Here is a 14,757-nt window from a genome sequence, read left to right on the forward strand (position 1 = left end):
AACAGAGACATTATATACCAAGACAGGGACATTATATACCAAGACAGAGACATTATATACCAAGACAGGGACATTATATACCAGGACAGAGACATTATATACCAAGAAGGAGACATTATATACAAGGACAGAGACATTATATACCAGGACAGAGACATTTTATACCAAGACAGAGACATTATATACCAGGACAGAGACATTATATACCAAGACAGAGACATTATATACCAGGACAGAGACATTATATACCAAGACAGAGACATTATATACCAGGACAGAGACATTATATACCAGGACAGAGACATTATATACCAAGACGGAGACATTATATACCAGGACAGAGACATTATATACCAAGACAGAGACATTATTTACCAGGACAGAGACATTATATACCAAGACAGAGACATTATATACCAGGACAGACATATTATATACCAAGACAGAGACATTATATACCAGGACAGAGACATTATATACCAGGACCGAGACATTATATACCAAGACAGAGACATTATATACCAAGACAGAGACATTATATACCAGGACCGAGACATTACATACCAAGACAGAGACATTATATACCAGAACAGAGACATTATATAGCAGAACAGAGACATTATATACCAGGACAGAGACTTTATATATCAAGACAGGGACATTATATACAAAGACAGAGACATTATATACCAGGACAGACATATTATATACCAGGACAGAGACATTATATACCAGGACAGAGACATTATATACCAAGACAGGGACATTATATACCAGGACAGAAACTTTATATACCTAGACAGGGACATTATATACCAAGACAGAGACATTATATACCAAGACAGAGACATTAAATACCAGGACAGAGACATTATATACCAGGACCGAGACATTATATACCAGGACAGAGACATTATATACCAGGACCGAGACATTATATACCAAGACAGAGACATTATATACCAAGACAGAGACATTATATACCAGGACCAAGACATTATATACCAGGACAGAGACATTATATACCAGGACCGAGACATTATATACCAAGACAGTGACATTATATACCAAGACAGAGACATTATATACCAGGACCGAGACATTACATACCAAGACAGAGACATTATATACCAGAACAGAGACATTATATAGCAGAACAGAGACATTACATACCAGGACAGAGACTTTATATACCAAGACAGGGACATTATATACCAAGTCAGAGACATTATATACCAGGACAGACACATTATATACCAGGACAGAGACATTATATACCAGGACAGAGACATTATATACCAAGACAGGGACATTATATACCAGGACAGAGATTTTATATACCGAGACAGGGACATTATATACCAGAACAGAGACATTATATACCAAGACAGAGACATTAAATACCAGGACAGAGACATTATATACCAGGACCGAGACATTATATACCAAGACAGAGACATTATATACCAGGACCGAGACATTATATACCAAGACAGAGACATTATATACCAAGACAGAGACATTATATACCCGAACAGAGACATTATATAGCAGAACAGAGACATTATATACCAGGACAGAGACTTTATATATCAAGACAGGGACATTATATACCAAGACAGAGACATTATATACCAGGACAGACATATTATATACCAGGACAGAGACATTATATACCAGGACAGAGACATTATATACCAAGACAGGGACATTATATACCAGGACAGAAACTTTATATACCGAGACAGGGACATTATATACCAAGACAGAGACATTATATACCAAGACAGAGACATTAAATACCAGGACAGAGACATTATATACCAGGACCGAGACATTATATACCAGGACAGAGACATTATATACCAGGACCGAGACATTATATACCAAGACAGAGACATTATATGCCAAGACAGAGACATTATATACCAGGACCAAGACATTATATACCAGGACAGAGACATTACATACCAGGACAGAGACTTTATATACCAAGACAGGGACATTATATACCAAGTCAGAGACATTATATACCAGGACAGACACATTATATACCAGGACAGAGACATTATATACCAGGACAGAGACATTATATACCAAGACAGGGACATTATATACCAGGACAGAGACTTTATATACCGAGACAGGGACATTATATACCAGAACAGAGACATTATATACCAAGACAGAGACATTAAATACCAGGACAGAGACATTATATACCAGGACCGAGACATTATATACCAGGACAGAGACATTATATACCAGGACCGAGACATTATATACCAAGACAGAGACATTATATACCAAGACAGAGACATTATATACCAGGACCGAGACATTATATACCAAGACAGAGACATTATATACCAGAACAGAGACATTATATAGCAGAACAGAGACATTATATACCAGGACAGAGACTTTATATACCAAGACAGGGACATTATATACCAAGACAGAGACATTATATACCAGGACAGACATATTATATACCAAGACAGAGACATTATATACCAGGACAGAGACATTATATACCAGGACAGAGACATTATATACCAAGACAGGGAGATTATATACCAAGACAGAGACATTATATACCAGGACAGAGACATTATATACCAGGACAGAGACATTATATACCAGGACAGAGACATTATATACCAAGACAGAGACATTATATACCAGGACCGAGACATTATATACCAAGACAGAGACATTATATACCAGAACAGAGACATTATATAGCAGAACAGAGACATTATATACCAGGACAGAGACATTATATACCAAGACAGAGACATTATATACCAGATCAGATACATTATATACCAGGACAGAGACATTATATACCAAGACAGAGACATTATATACCAAGACCGAGACATTACATACCAAGACAGAGACATTATATAGCAGAACAGAGACATTAAAAAGCAGAACAGAGACATTATATACCAAGACAGGGACATTATATACCAAGACAGAGACATTATATACCAAGACAGGGACATTATATACCAGGACAGAGACATTATATACCAGGACAGAGACATTATATACCAAGACAGAGACATTATATACCAGGACAGAGACATTATATACCAAGACAGAGACATTATATACCAGGACAGAGACATTATATACCAAGACAGAGACATTATATACCAGGACAGAGACATTATATACCAAGACGGAGACATTATATACCAGGACAGAGACATTATATACCAGGACCGAGACATTATATACCAAGACAGAGACATTATATACCAAGACAGAGACATTATATACCAGGACCGAGACATTACATACCAGGACAGAGACATTATATACCAAGACAGAGACATTATATACCAGGAAAGAGACATTATATACCAGGACAGAGACATTATATACCAAGACAGAGACATTATATGCCAAGACAGAGACATTATATACCAGGACCAAGACATTATATACCAGGACAGAGACATTACATACCAGGACAGAGACTTTATATACCAAGACAGGGACATTATATACCAAGTCAGAGACATTATATACCAGGACAGACACATTATATACCAGGACAGAGACATTATATACCAGGACAGAGACATTATATACCAAGACAGGGACATTATATACCAGGACAGAGACTTTATATACCGAGACAGGGACATTATATACCAGAACAGAGACATTATATACCAAGACAGAGACATTAAATACCAGGACAGAGACATTATATACCAGGACCGAGACATTATATACCAGGACAGAGACATTATATACCAGGACCGAGACATTATATACCAAGACAGAGACATTATATACCAAGACAGAGACATTATATACCAGGACCGAGACATTATATACCAAGACAGAGACATTATATACCAGAACAGAGACATTATATAGCAGAACAGAGACATTATATACCAGGACAGAGACTTTATATACCAAGACAGGGACATTATATACCAAGACAGAGACATTATATACCAGGACAGACATATTATATACCAAGACAGAGACATTATATACCAGGACAGAGACATTATATACCAGGACAGAGACATTATATACCAAGACAGGGAGATTATATACCAAGACAGAGACATTATATACCAGGACAGAGACATTATATACCAGGACAGAGACATTATATACCAGGACAGAGACATTATATACCAGGACCGAGACATTATATACCAAGACAGAGACATTATATACCAGAACAGAGACATTATATAGCAGAACAGAGACATTATATACCAGGACAGAGACATTATATACCAAGACAGAGACATTATATACCAGATCAGAGACATTATATACCAGGACAGAGACATTATATACCAAGACAGAGACATTATATACCAAGACCGAGACATTACATACCAAGACAGAGACATTATATAGCAGAACAGAGACATTAAAAAGCAGAACAGAGACATTATATACCAAGACAGGGACATTATATACCAAGACAGAGACATTATATACCAAGACAGGGACATTATATAGCAGAACAGAGACATTATATACCAGGACAGAGACATTATATACCAAGACAGAGACATTATATACCAGGACAGAGACATTATATACCAAGACAGAGACATTATATACCAGGACAGAGACATTATATACCAAGACAGAGACATTATATACCAGGACAGAGACATTATATACCAAGACGGAGACATTATATACCAGGACAGAGACATTATATACCAGGACCGAGACATTATATACCAAGACAGAGACATTATATACCAAGACAGAGACATTATATACCAGGACCGAGACATTACATACCAAGACAGAGACATTATATACCAGAACAGAGACATTATATAGCAGAACAGAGACATTATATACCAGGACAGAGACTTTATATACCAAGACAGGGACATTATATACCAAGACAGAGACATTATATACCAGGACAGACACATTATATACCAGGACAGAGACATTATATACCAGGACAGAGACATTATATACCAAGACAGGGACATTATATACCAGAACAGAGACGTTATATACCAAGACAGAGACATTATATACCAAGAAAGTGACATTATATACCAAGACAGAGACATTATATACCAGGACAGAGACGTTATATACCAAGACAGAGACATTATATACCAAGAAAGTGACATTATATACCAAGACAGAGACATTATATACCAGGACAGAGACATTATATACCAGGACAGAGACATTATATACCAGGACAGAGACATTATATACCAAGACAGAGACATTATATACCAGGACAGAGACATTATATACCAGGACAGAGACATTATATACCAAGACAGAGACATTATATACCAGGACAGAGACTATACACCAAGACAGAGACATTATATATCAAGAAAGAGACATTATATACCAGGCGAGGGAATCACTTCTGTACCACAATGGAAACCCATGGCAGATAAAAGGTAGTAGAAGTAAATGTGATGTAACCATGGCCAGCTTCGACGGGGCAGAAACTTGTGAACTAGTTGGACAATAGTATTTGTTGTCTCAACTACAGGACCTGTACATCAGTGTTGGACTCTATGGGGATGAGGGGCTATCAGTTTGTACCAAAACACCACGAGAGGTCGATCAAATTAAGAAAACAATCTGCAAAATATTCTCAAACAATGGGCTAAAAATGACTATTGAAGCAAACAAAAAACAAAGGGACTCTCTGGACATCTCAGTGGACCTTAGGAACGACTCATACAAGCTGTACATGAAGCCCAGCAACACGCTGTAGTATGTCCATTGTCCATACAGAGAACAACCACCACCCTCCATCTAGAAGAACATCCAAGAAAGCATCGATAGAAGACTCTCGAAATGATCATTTAATGAGTCAATCTTCAATGAAGCTGCACCCCCCATACCAAGACGCATTACAAAAGAGTGGCCCAAGTACAACCCACCATTACACACTGACTGCCAGCCAATCAACAAACATAGCAGAAGACGAAACATCCCCTGGTACCACCCACACTACCTACCGCCCATGGGGTGTAACCCATGTGCACGGCGAGACCGTTAATATGTTATGTTCTTTCCCATGTAGCGCTATTGACAGCTGATGATTGCTTATGACATGAAACAGGCTAGAACGATATATATATATATATGTGTGTGTGTGTGTGTGTGTGTGTGTATATATATATATATATATATATATACACACACACACACACATATATATATATACACACACGTGTGTATGTATATATACATACATACATATATATACACACATATATATGTGTGTGTGTATGTATATATATATATACTACACATACAAACACACACACACACACACACACACACACGTGTGTGTGTGTGTGTGTGTGTGTGTTTGTATCAATACAGGTGCAGGAAGAAAGGTTTAATACATAGCAGTACAAACCTGTTTCGTGCGTCGTGCACTCGTCAGCTGCTCATGTGAGTCCGTGCTATGTATTAAAACGTTTCTTCCTGCGTCTGTATTGATATCCCGCCCCTCGTTAGTTGAGCACTTCTATCAACACCATTGACGGTTTTGGGGAATAAAACGCTATATATATATACACTACCGTTCAAAAGTTTGGGATCACATTGAAATGTCCATATTTTTGAAGGAAAAGCACTGTACTTTTCAATGAAGATAACTTTAAACTAGTCTTAACTTTAAAGAAATACACTCTATACATTGCTAATGTGGTAAATGACTATTCTAGCTGCAAATGTCTGGTTTTTGGTGCAATATCTACATAGGTGTATAGAGGCCCATTTCAAGCAACTATCACTCCAGTGTTCTAATGGTACAATGTGTTTGCTCATTGGCTCAGAAGGCTAATTGATGATTAGAAAACCCTTGTGCAATCATATTCACACAACCTAAAACAGTTTAGCTCGTTACAGAAGCTACAAAACTGACCTTCCTTTGAGCAGATTGAGTTTCTGGAGCATCACATTTGTGGGGTCAATTAAACGCTCAAAATGGCCAGAAAAAGAGAACTTTCATCTGAAACTCGACAGTCTATTCTTGTTCTTAGAAATGAAGGCTATTCCATGCGAGAAATTGCTAAGAAATTGAAGATTTCCTACACCGGTGTGTACTACTCCCTTCAGAGGACAGCACAAACAGGCTCTAACCAGAGTAGAAAAAGAAGTGGGAGGCCGCGTTGCACAACTGAGCAAGAAGATAAGTACATTAGAGTCTCTAGTTTGAGAAACAGATGCCTCACAGGTCCCCAACTGGCATCTTCATTAAATAGTACCCGCAAAACACCAGTGTCAACATCTACAGTGAAGAGGCGGCTGCGGGATTCTGGGCTTCAGGGCAGAGTGGCAAAGAAAAAGCCATATCTGAGACTGACCAATAAAAGAAAAAGATTAAGATGGGCAAAAGAACACAGACATTGGACAGAGGAAGACTGGAAAAAAGTGTTGTGGACGGATGAATCCAAGTTTGAGGTGTTTGGATCACAAAGAAGAACGTTTGTGAGACGCAGAACAAATGAAAAGATGCTGGAAGAATGCCTGACGCCATCTGTTAAGCATGGTGGAGGTAATGTGATGGTCTGGGGTTGCTTTGGTGCTGGTAAGGTGGGAGATTTGTACAGGGTAAAAGGGATTCTGAATAAGGAAGGCTATCACTCCATTTTGCAACGCCATGCCATACCCAGTGGACAGCGCTTGATTGGAGCCAATTTCATCCTACAACAGGACAATGACCCTAAACACACCTCCAAATTGTGCAAGAACTATTTAGAGCAGAAGCAGGCAGCTGGTATTCTATCGGTAATGGAGTGGCCAGCGCAGTCACCAGATCTGAACCCCATTGAGCTGTTGTGGGAGCAGCTTGACCGTATGGTACGCAAGAAGTGCCCATCCAACCAATCCAACTTGTGGGAGCTGCTTCTGGAAGCGTGGGGCGCAATTTCTCCAGATTACCTCAACAAATTAACAGCTAGAATGCCAAAGGTCTGCAATGCTGTAATTGCTGCAAATGGAGGATTCTTTGACGAAAGCAAAGTTTGATGTAAAAAAAATCTTATTTCAAATACAAATCATTATTTCTAACCTTGTCAATGTCTTGACTCTATTTTCTATTCATTTCACAACATATGGTGGTGAATAAGTGTGACTTTTCATGGAAAACACAAAATTGTTTGGGTGATCCCAAACTTTTGAACGGTAGTGTATATATATATATACACACACACACATATATGTATATATATAATTACAAAAATAATTTTTTTTATTAGTGTATACAGTTAAGGTCAATATTATTAGCCCCCTTTATGAAATCAAACAAAACCCTTAACGTTTCCATGGAAATGACCATAACCAAAAGTGTTTATAGTTTAATTGCCTCCAAAAGAACAAAGACAAAATCTTCACTAAGCTCGATTAAGATATTTTACTGATGTGCTGAATTGAAACAAGAAAAAACTAACATGACAAGGCCAAAATGATTAGCCCTCTGACAATTAATAGTCAATAGAGTAACCTTTCTGACTCCCAACGGACAACAACCTCTTATTGTGGTTCCTAAATAGGTTGGCACATGGCTCTTGAGAGATCTTAGCCCATTCTTCCGTGGCAAGTTGTTCCAGCTCACCCATATTGTGTGGTTTTCCAGCATGGACATTAACCTTGAGCTCCTGCCACAGATTCTCAATAGGATTGACAATCTGGGCTCTGAGAGGGTCACTCCAGGACCTGGATTTTGGTATCCTTCAAAGAGTTTTGGACCAACTTGGATGTATGCTTTGGGTCATGTCTTGCTGGAAGACCCAGCAGCGATCTAAAGCTAGACTGGCAGCAGATTTCTTTACGTTATCCTTCAAAGTGTCAACATAATCTTCTTTCTTCATGATCCCATGCACCCCAACAAGGTTCCCTGTGGCTGGAGCAGCAAAACAGACCCACAGCATTATGCTCTCACCACCATGTTTAACTGTGGCGACTGTGTTTTTAGGGTTGAAGGCCTCTCCCTTCCTTCGCCAAACAAAAGCAACATCCATGAGCCCAAACAGCTCAAGTTTACTCTCATCAGACCAAAGGACAGACTTCCAGAACTCATGCCCATGTTTCAGATGTCCACAGGCAAACTTCAGTCTGGCTCTGGTGTGCTGCTGTGTGAGCAGTGGAGTTTTTCTTGGACGATGACCTCGAAGCCCATCACGATGAAGAGCCCTCACAACAGTCTTCCTTGAAACATCAAGTCCAGAAGAGGCCGGTTCAGCAACAGTCATCTTGGCAGAGATCCGGGGATTGTTGCTGACATCTCTGACTGTTTTCCTCTCCAAAGTTTTTGAAATCTTGCACTTTGGACCAGGCCCAGGTTTGTTTCTAACACAATCTGTCTCCTTGTGCTTTGCAATGATACAACACACAGCTGTTCTAGACACTGTGACACGCTTGGAAATGGCAGAATAGCCTTCCCCCTTAAGATGAGCATCCACTATCTTCTTTCTCAGTTCCAGACTGGTTTCTTTACTTTTTGGCATGATGAAATTACTTCTTACCAAGAATTTAAGAGTAGTCCCTCTCAATCAAGTGTTCAAGTGCCACTAGCCCTGTTCACTGGAGTCCCTTAAGTAAAGTTCAACGCTGACTGATTGCTCAGGTGGGTTTTGAAAGCTGACTGATTGCTCAGGTGGGTTTTGAAAGCTGACCGATTGCTCAGGTGGGTTTTGAAAGCAAAAAAAAAAAAATCACACGGGGGCTAATAGTTTTGACCACCTCAATTTTCACTACATTTGGTATAAAGCAAACCTGAAGATTTAGTTTACATTCCAAAATGTACCAGATAGGGGCCTTAACACGGATGAATGTTTTACTATGTGGAGTTTTATGAATGATGCAAACATTGGGCAGAATTTTAGGAAAATGTTCCATAGTTCCTTGGGGGCTAAAAACTTTGACCTTAATTGTATATATACATATATATACGTATATAAATCTAAAATTATATATCAAAATATGATATTTGTTAGTACACCTAAGGCTAATAAGTTTACGTCTCTTATTCGAAGTAGAAATGAGCGGTATAGACAGTGAGTCTAACTGACCCATGACGCTGATGGTGAAGATTTGCGTCTCGGAGCCCAGATGGTTGGTTATGTTGATCTGGTACCGGCCTGTGTCATTCACTGTGACGTTGACCAGTACAAAGGTACAGTCCACAGAGTGCAGCTCTGTCCCAGCATCCAGCTTCCTCAGAATCACAACGGGTGGTGGAAAACTGATGGCTTTGCAGCAGATGGTGACATTTTGTCCCACCTGGACTTCTGTTGATGGGAGGACCAGAACCGTGGTGTTCCTTGGGGGGGCTGGAGGAGAGAACAGACACTACTTCTGTGTACTAGTCTGTCCCAACACTGGCCATCAGCACACATACATTCATACACTCAGCCTTCACCTTACCAGGGGTTTAATTCACCCTCTAAGCATTTATTGGCATTTTGTATCGCCTGTGTAAATTCTGTTTCGTTTTTTTATAACCAGTTCTCACATGAACCATAGATACCATTTAATAATCTAATTTAATTTAATTTAAAAACCATTTAATTGCATTTTTACATGTATGAAACATGGTATATAAATAAAGATTAACTGACTAAGCGACTGAAAGATAGATAGTCACATTTCACATTTTCCTTATCTGGGTTGAGTTTGGAAAGTATTGCCATGAAGGCCAGCGTCACACTGGTGATGAAATCATCACTAAGGTTCCTATGTTCTGACTGTTCACTGATGATACTGCACTCTGCTTCTGCCCAGACTGGCAGACCATGTCAAAGAATGACGTGAGAGTTCATGTTTCTAATAGCGACTGTCACATGTCAACCAAATTCCCAACCAGAAAACAGAGGAAGTGAAGGAGTGGAAAGAGGAAAGAAGAGAGTGACCTTCCTGTCTCCACACAGTCACTGGGAACAGGCTGGGTTTGCTGGTTAGAAGAGGTCTCACCTTTAACAGTGATGGAGGTGTTGACCAGTTGGGAGCCGTACTGGTTGGAGGCCTCACACTGGTACAGAGCTGAGTCCTCCAGCAGTGCTGAGGGAAGGAGGAAGGAGACAGAGGAGGAGGTATCACTGGACTGCAGCTCTGTCTGCTCCTCCTGGCTGAGTTTCCTCAGTACTAGCCTTCCCACCGGAGCTCCTTGTGAGAAACAGGATACCATCACCCTTTGCCCCTCCATCACCTCCTCTCCTGGACTCACAGAGATGGAGGTGTTGGTCGGTGCATCTGGAAGATAGAAGTCCCAGTCTGGGTGAAACAACCTCCTAAAAAGAATCTGCTTGGACTTGATAATGTACCCAAAAGAGAATCCTCCCTATCTGGGTAAATACATTTGAAAACTGAATCATAGTTTTCAATAAAGGTTGGAGCTCTCATACATCAGAATACCTAGTGTTTTCAACAATTTACAAGTTACCAAATAATGTTTTCAACAATCAACCAATCAAATTCAACCCCAGGTGTATTAGAGAAACTACACCCCTCTGCTTTCGATCATCAGGACTGAGACACAACAGTCAATCCTGTTTGGCTGTGAGTCAGTTCGATATTGGAGGAACTAAAGACATCAGTAATTGAACTGCTGCTTTCCTCTCTATTCACCAACATGAGAAACAGTTCTAAGAAGAAAAGATTCAAATTTTTCTTGAAATGTATGACAGCCAAAGAAATAAACATAGAGTTATTATAAGCTAGAGAGGTGGGTATGATCTTTTCTTTGAGCGGCAGGGGAAGGTAATATGTGGAGATCCAGACACACTCACAGTGGAGCTTCAGGGAGGTGTTGGTCTCTCTGGAGGGCCACCATCTGTTTTTGTTTAGCTCCAGAAAAGCTCGACAGGTCAGAACCTGGTCCTGGTCCTTCGGTCCCGTGCTGTACTGCAAGATGGCTGTAACATTCTGCAAGTGACTTGAATTCTGGCCCAGTTCTGAGAGCAGTACCGTGTCCCCGGCAAGCCATTGGATCCTCAGCAGATTGGATGGGTAGACATTATAGACAGAACAAACCAGGACCACCTCCTGACCCAATAGAACAGGACCATGGGTCTCCAGGACCGGATCAGATGGCAGAGCTGGAGAGGATCCGACCAATCAGAAAGAGACTTAATAGACATCTAATTACAAAAGAGTCTTAATGAGTCATAATAAGTCTTAAATAGAGGACCAGCAGTAAGACCTGACATTGTTTTCTGTTGTTTAGCATTTGATAAGGATCCATGCTCTTCAGATTTCAGGGTCGATTCTTCATCTAAACAGAAGCCGTTAACTGCTGTGGCTACGCAGCAGCTTTTTCCATCTGAAATATTGCTAATTGTAATAAAACTGTTGGCGGATCTGTGTGGATACTACTAAATTTTATGCAAGGATAGGTTTTGAGCACTGCATCTAGTACTACTACTATTTTTGGCTGCTCCCCTTACGGGTCGCCACAGCAGATCATCCGTTTCCATCTCTTCCTGTCCTCTGCATCTTCCTTCCTCTGTCACACCAGCCACCTGCATGTCCTCCCTCACCACATCCATAAACCTCCTCTTTGGCCTTCCTCTTCTCCTCTTCCCTGGCAGCTGCATATTCACCATCCTTCTCCCAGTATACCCAGCATCTCTCCTCCACACATGTCCAAACCATCTCAATCTTGTCTCTCTTGCTTTGTCTCCAAACCGTCCAACCTGAGCTGTCCCTCTAATATAATCGTTCCTAATCCTGTCCTTCTTCATCACTCCCAATGAAAATCTTATCATCTTCATCTCTGCCACCTCCAGCTCCACCTCCTGTCTTTTCATCAGTGCCACTGTCTCCAAACCATACAACATAGCTGGTCTCACTACCATCTTGTAAACCTTCCCTTTAACTCTTGCTGGTACCTTTCTGTCACACATCACTCCTGACACTCTTCTCCACCCACTCCACCCTGCCTGCACTCTCTTCTTCACCTCTCTTCCTCACTCCCCGTTACTTTGGACAGTTGACCCCAAGTATTTAAACTCATACGCCTTCGTCACCTCCACTCCTTGCATCCTGACCATTCCACTGTCCTCCCTCTCATTCACACATAGGTATTCTGTCTTGCTCCTACTGACTTTCATTCCTCTTCTCTCCAGTGCATACCTCCACCTCTCCAGGCTCTCCTCCGCCTGCTCCCTACTCTCACTACAGATCACAATGTCATCCACAAACATCATAGTCCACGGAGACTCCTGCCTGATCTTGTCCGTCAACCTGTCCATGTGCCATCAGCAGACAACAGACCAAACACCTGGAGAATGACTTTATCATAGGTGGTGATTTCAATCAAACTAACCTCAGGGCTGTATTGCCAAAATTCCATCAACTTGTCTCCAGTCCTACTAGGGGACAAAACATACAGGACCATCTTTATACTAACATTAAGGGCTCATACAAGGCTACTCCCTGCCCCCACCTGGGGCAGTCTGACCACCTCTGTCTTTTCCTGGTCCCAGCCTACAAACCCCTCATAAAATGGATCAAGCCAGCAGTCAATATGATCACTGTCTGGCCAGAGGGAGCAGTCTCTGAACTCCAGGACTTTTTTTGACAACACAGACTGGAGTATTTTTGCACATTCAGTCACCCATGGCTCCCTTATAGAAATTAATGAACAGACATCCACCGTGCTATCCTACATTAACTTTTGTACTGAGAATATCACAAAAAAAAAATCAGCACATTTCCAAATCAGAAACCCTGGATGACTAGTGAGGTCCGGCAGCTGCTGAAAGTCCGGGATGCAGCGTTCGAGTCAGGTAACTGTGAGGCCTACAGCGCAGCCAGATCCAACCTCAAAAAGGGCATCAGAACAGACAAACATAAATATGCCCTATGAATAGAGGACCACTTTCACAATAACTCCGATCCCCGGCGAATGTGGCAAGGCATTCAGTCTATCACAGACTACAAGAGCGCCAATAGCGGTCCCACCGTCCATGATGCCTCCCTGCCAGACGAGCTAAATCATTTCTACGCCTGCTTCGACAAGGACAATACTGACCCAGCCACAAAAATCCCCAGCCACCCAGAAAACCAGGTGCTCACTCTATCAGTCGCAGAGGTCAGAGAATCACTGCGCAGAGTGAACACATGGAAGGCTGCCGGACCAGACGGCATACCGGGTCAGATCCTCCAGGAATGCTCCGACCAGCTGGCTGAGGTCTTCACAACTATATTTAACCTCTCACTGTCCCAATCCATAGTCCCAGCATGCTTTAAGACCACCTCTATCATTCCTGTCCCCAAGAAATCAACATCCACATGTCTGAATGACTACCGACCCATAGCACTCACCCCCATTGCCATGAAGTGCTCTGAGAGAGTTCTGACTCACATCAAAAACACTATCTGCCCCACATTCGACCCACATCAGTTCGCCTACCATCCCAAAAGGTCTACGGAGGATGCCATTGCCACTGCCCTGCACTTTGCTTTGACCCACCTTGAATTTAACAACACATACATCCAGATGTTATTTATAGATGACAGCTCTGCCTTCAACACTATCATTCCCGCCAAAATAACCACCAAACTCCTCTTCCTTGGCCTCAACCCCTCCCTCTGTAACTGGACCCTGGACGTCCTCACCAACAGACCTCAGTCTGTTAGGTTAGGTGACCACACCTCCTCCACCCTGACCCTCAGCACAGGTGCCCCTCAAGGCTGTGTTCTGAGCCCCCTCCTTTCCTCCCTCTTTACCCACGACGGCCTGCCAAC

General features: G+C 41.3%; 1 protein-coding gene across 1 annotated transcript in view; it reads right to left on the minus strand.

Annotated features, from left to right (window-relative positions):
- vcam1b (vascular cell adhesion molecule 1b) overlaps positions 1–14,757 on the minus strand; it is a 59,677-nt gene that overhangs the window by 5,072 nt on the left and 39,848 nt on the right. Inside the window, exons 8-10 of the mRNA XM_056277524.1 lie at positions 11,796–12,104; positions 10,981–11,259; positions 10,080–10,340 (exon numbers count right to left, since the gene is read on the minus strand). Of these exons, the coding sequence (XP_056133499.1) occupies positions 10,080–10,340; positions 10,981–11,259; positions 11,796–12,104 (849 nt within the window). The remainder of the gene's footprint in view (positions 1–10,079; positions 10,341–10,980; positions 11,260–11,795; positions 12,105–14,757) is intronic.

The sequence above is a fragment of the Lampris incognitus genome, chromosome 3, assembly GCF_029633865.1.
Source record: "Lampris incognitus isolate fLamInc1 chromosome 3, fLamInc1.hap2, whole genome shotgun sequence".
NCBI lineage: Eukaryota > Metazoa > Chordata > Actinopteri > Lampriformes > Lampridae > Lampris > Lampris incognitus.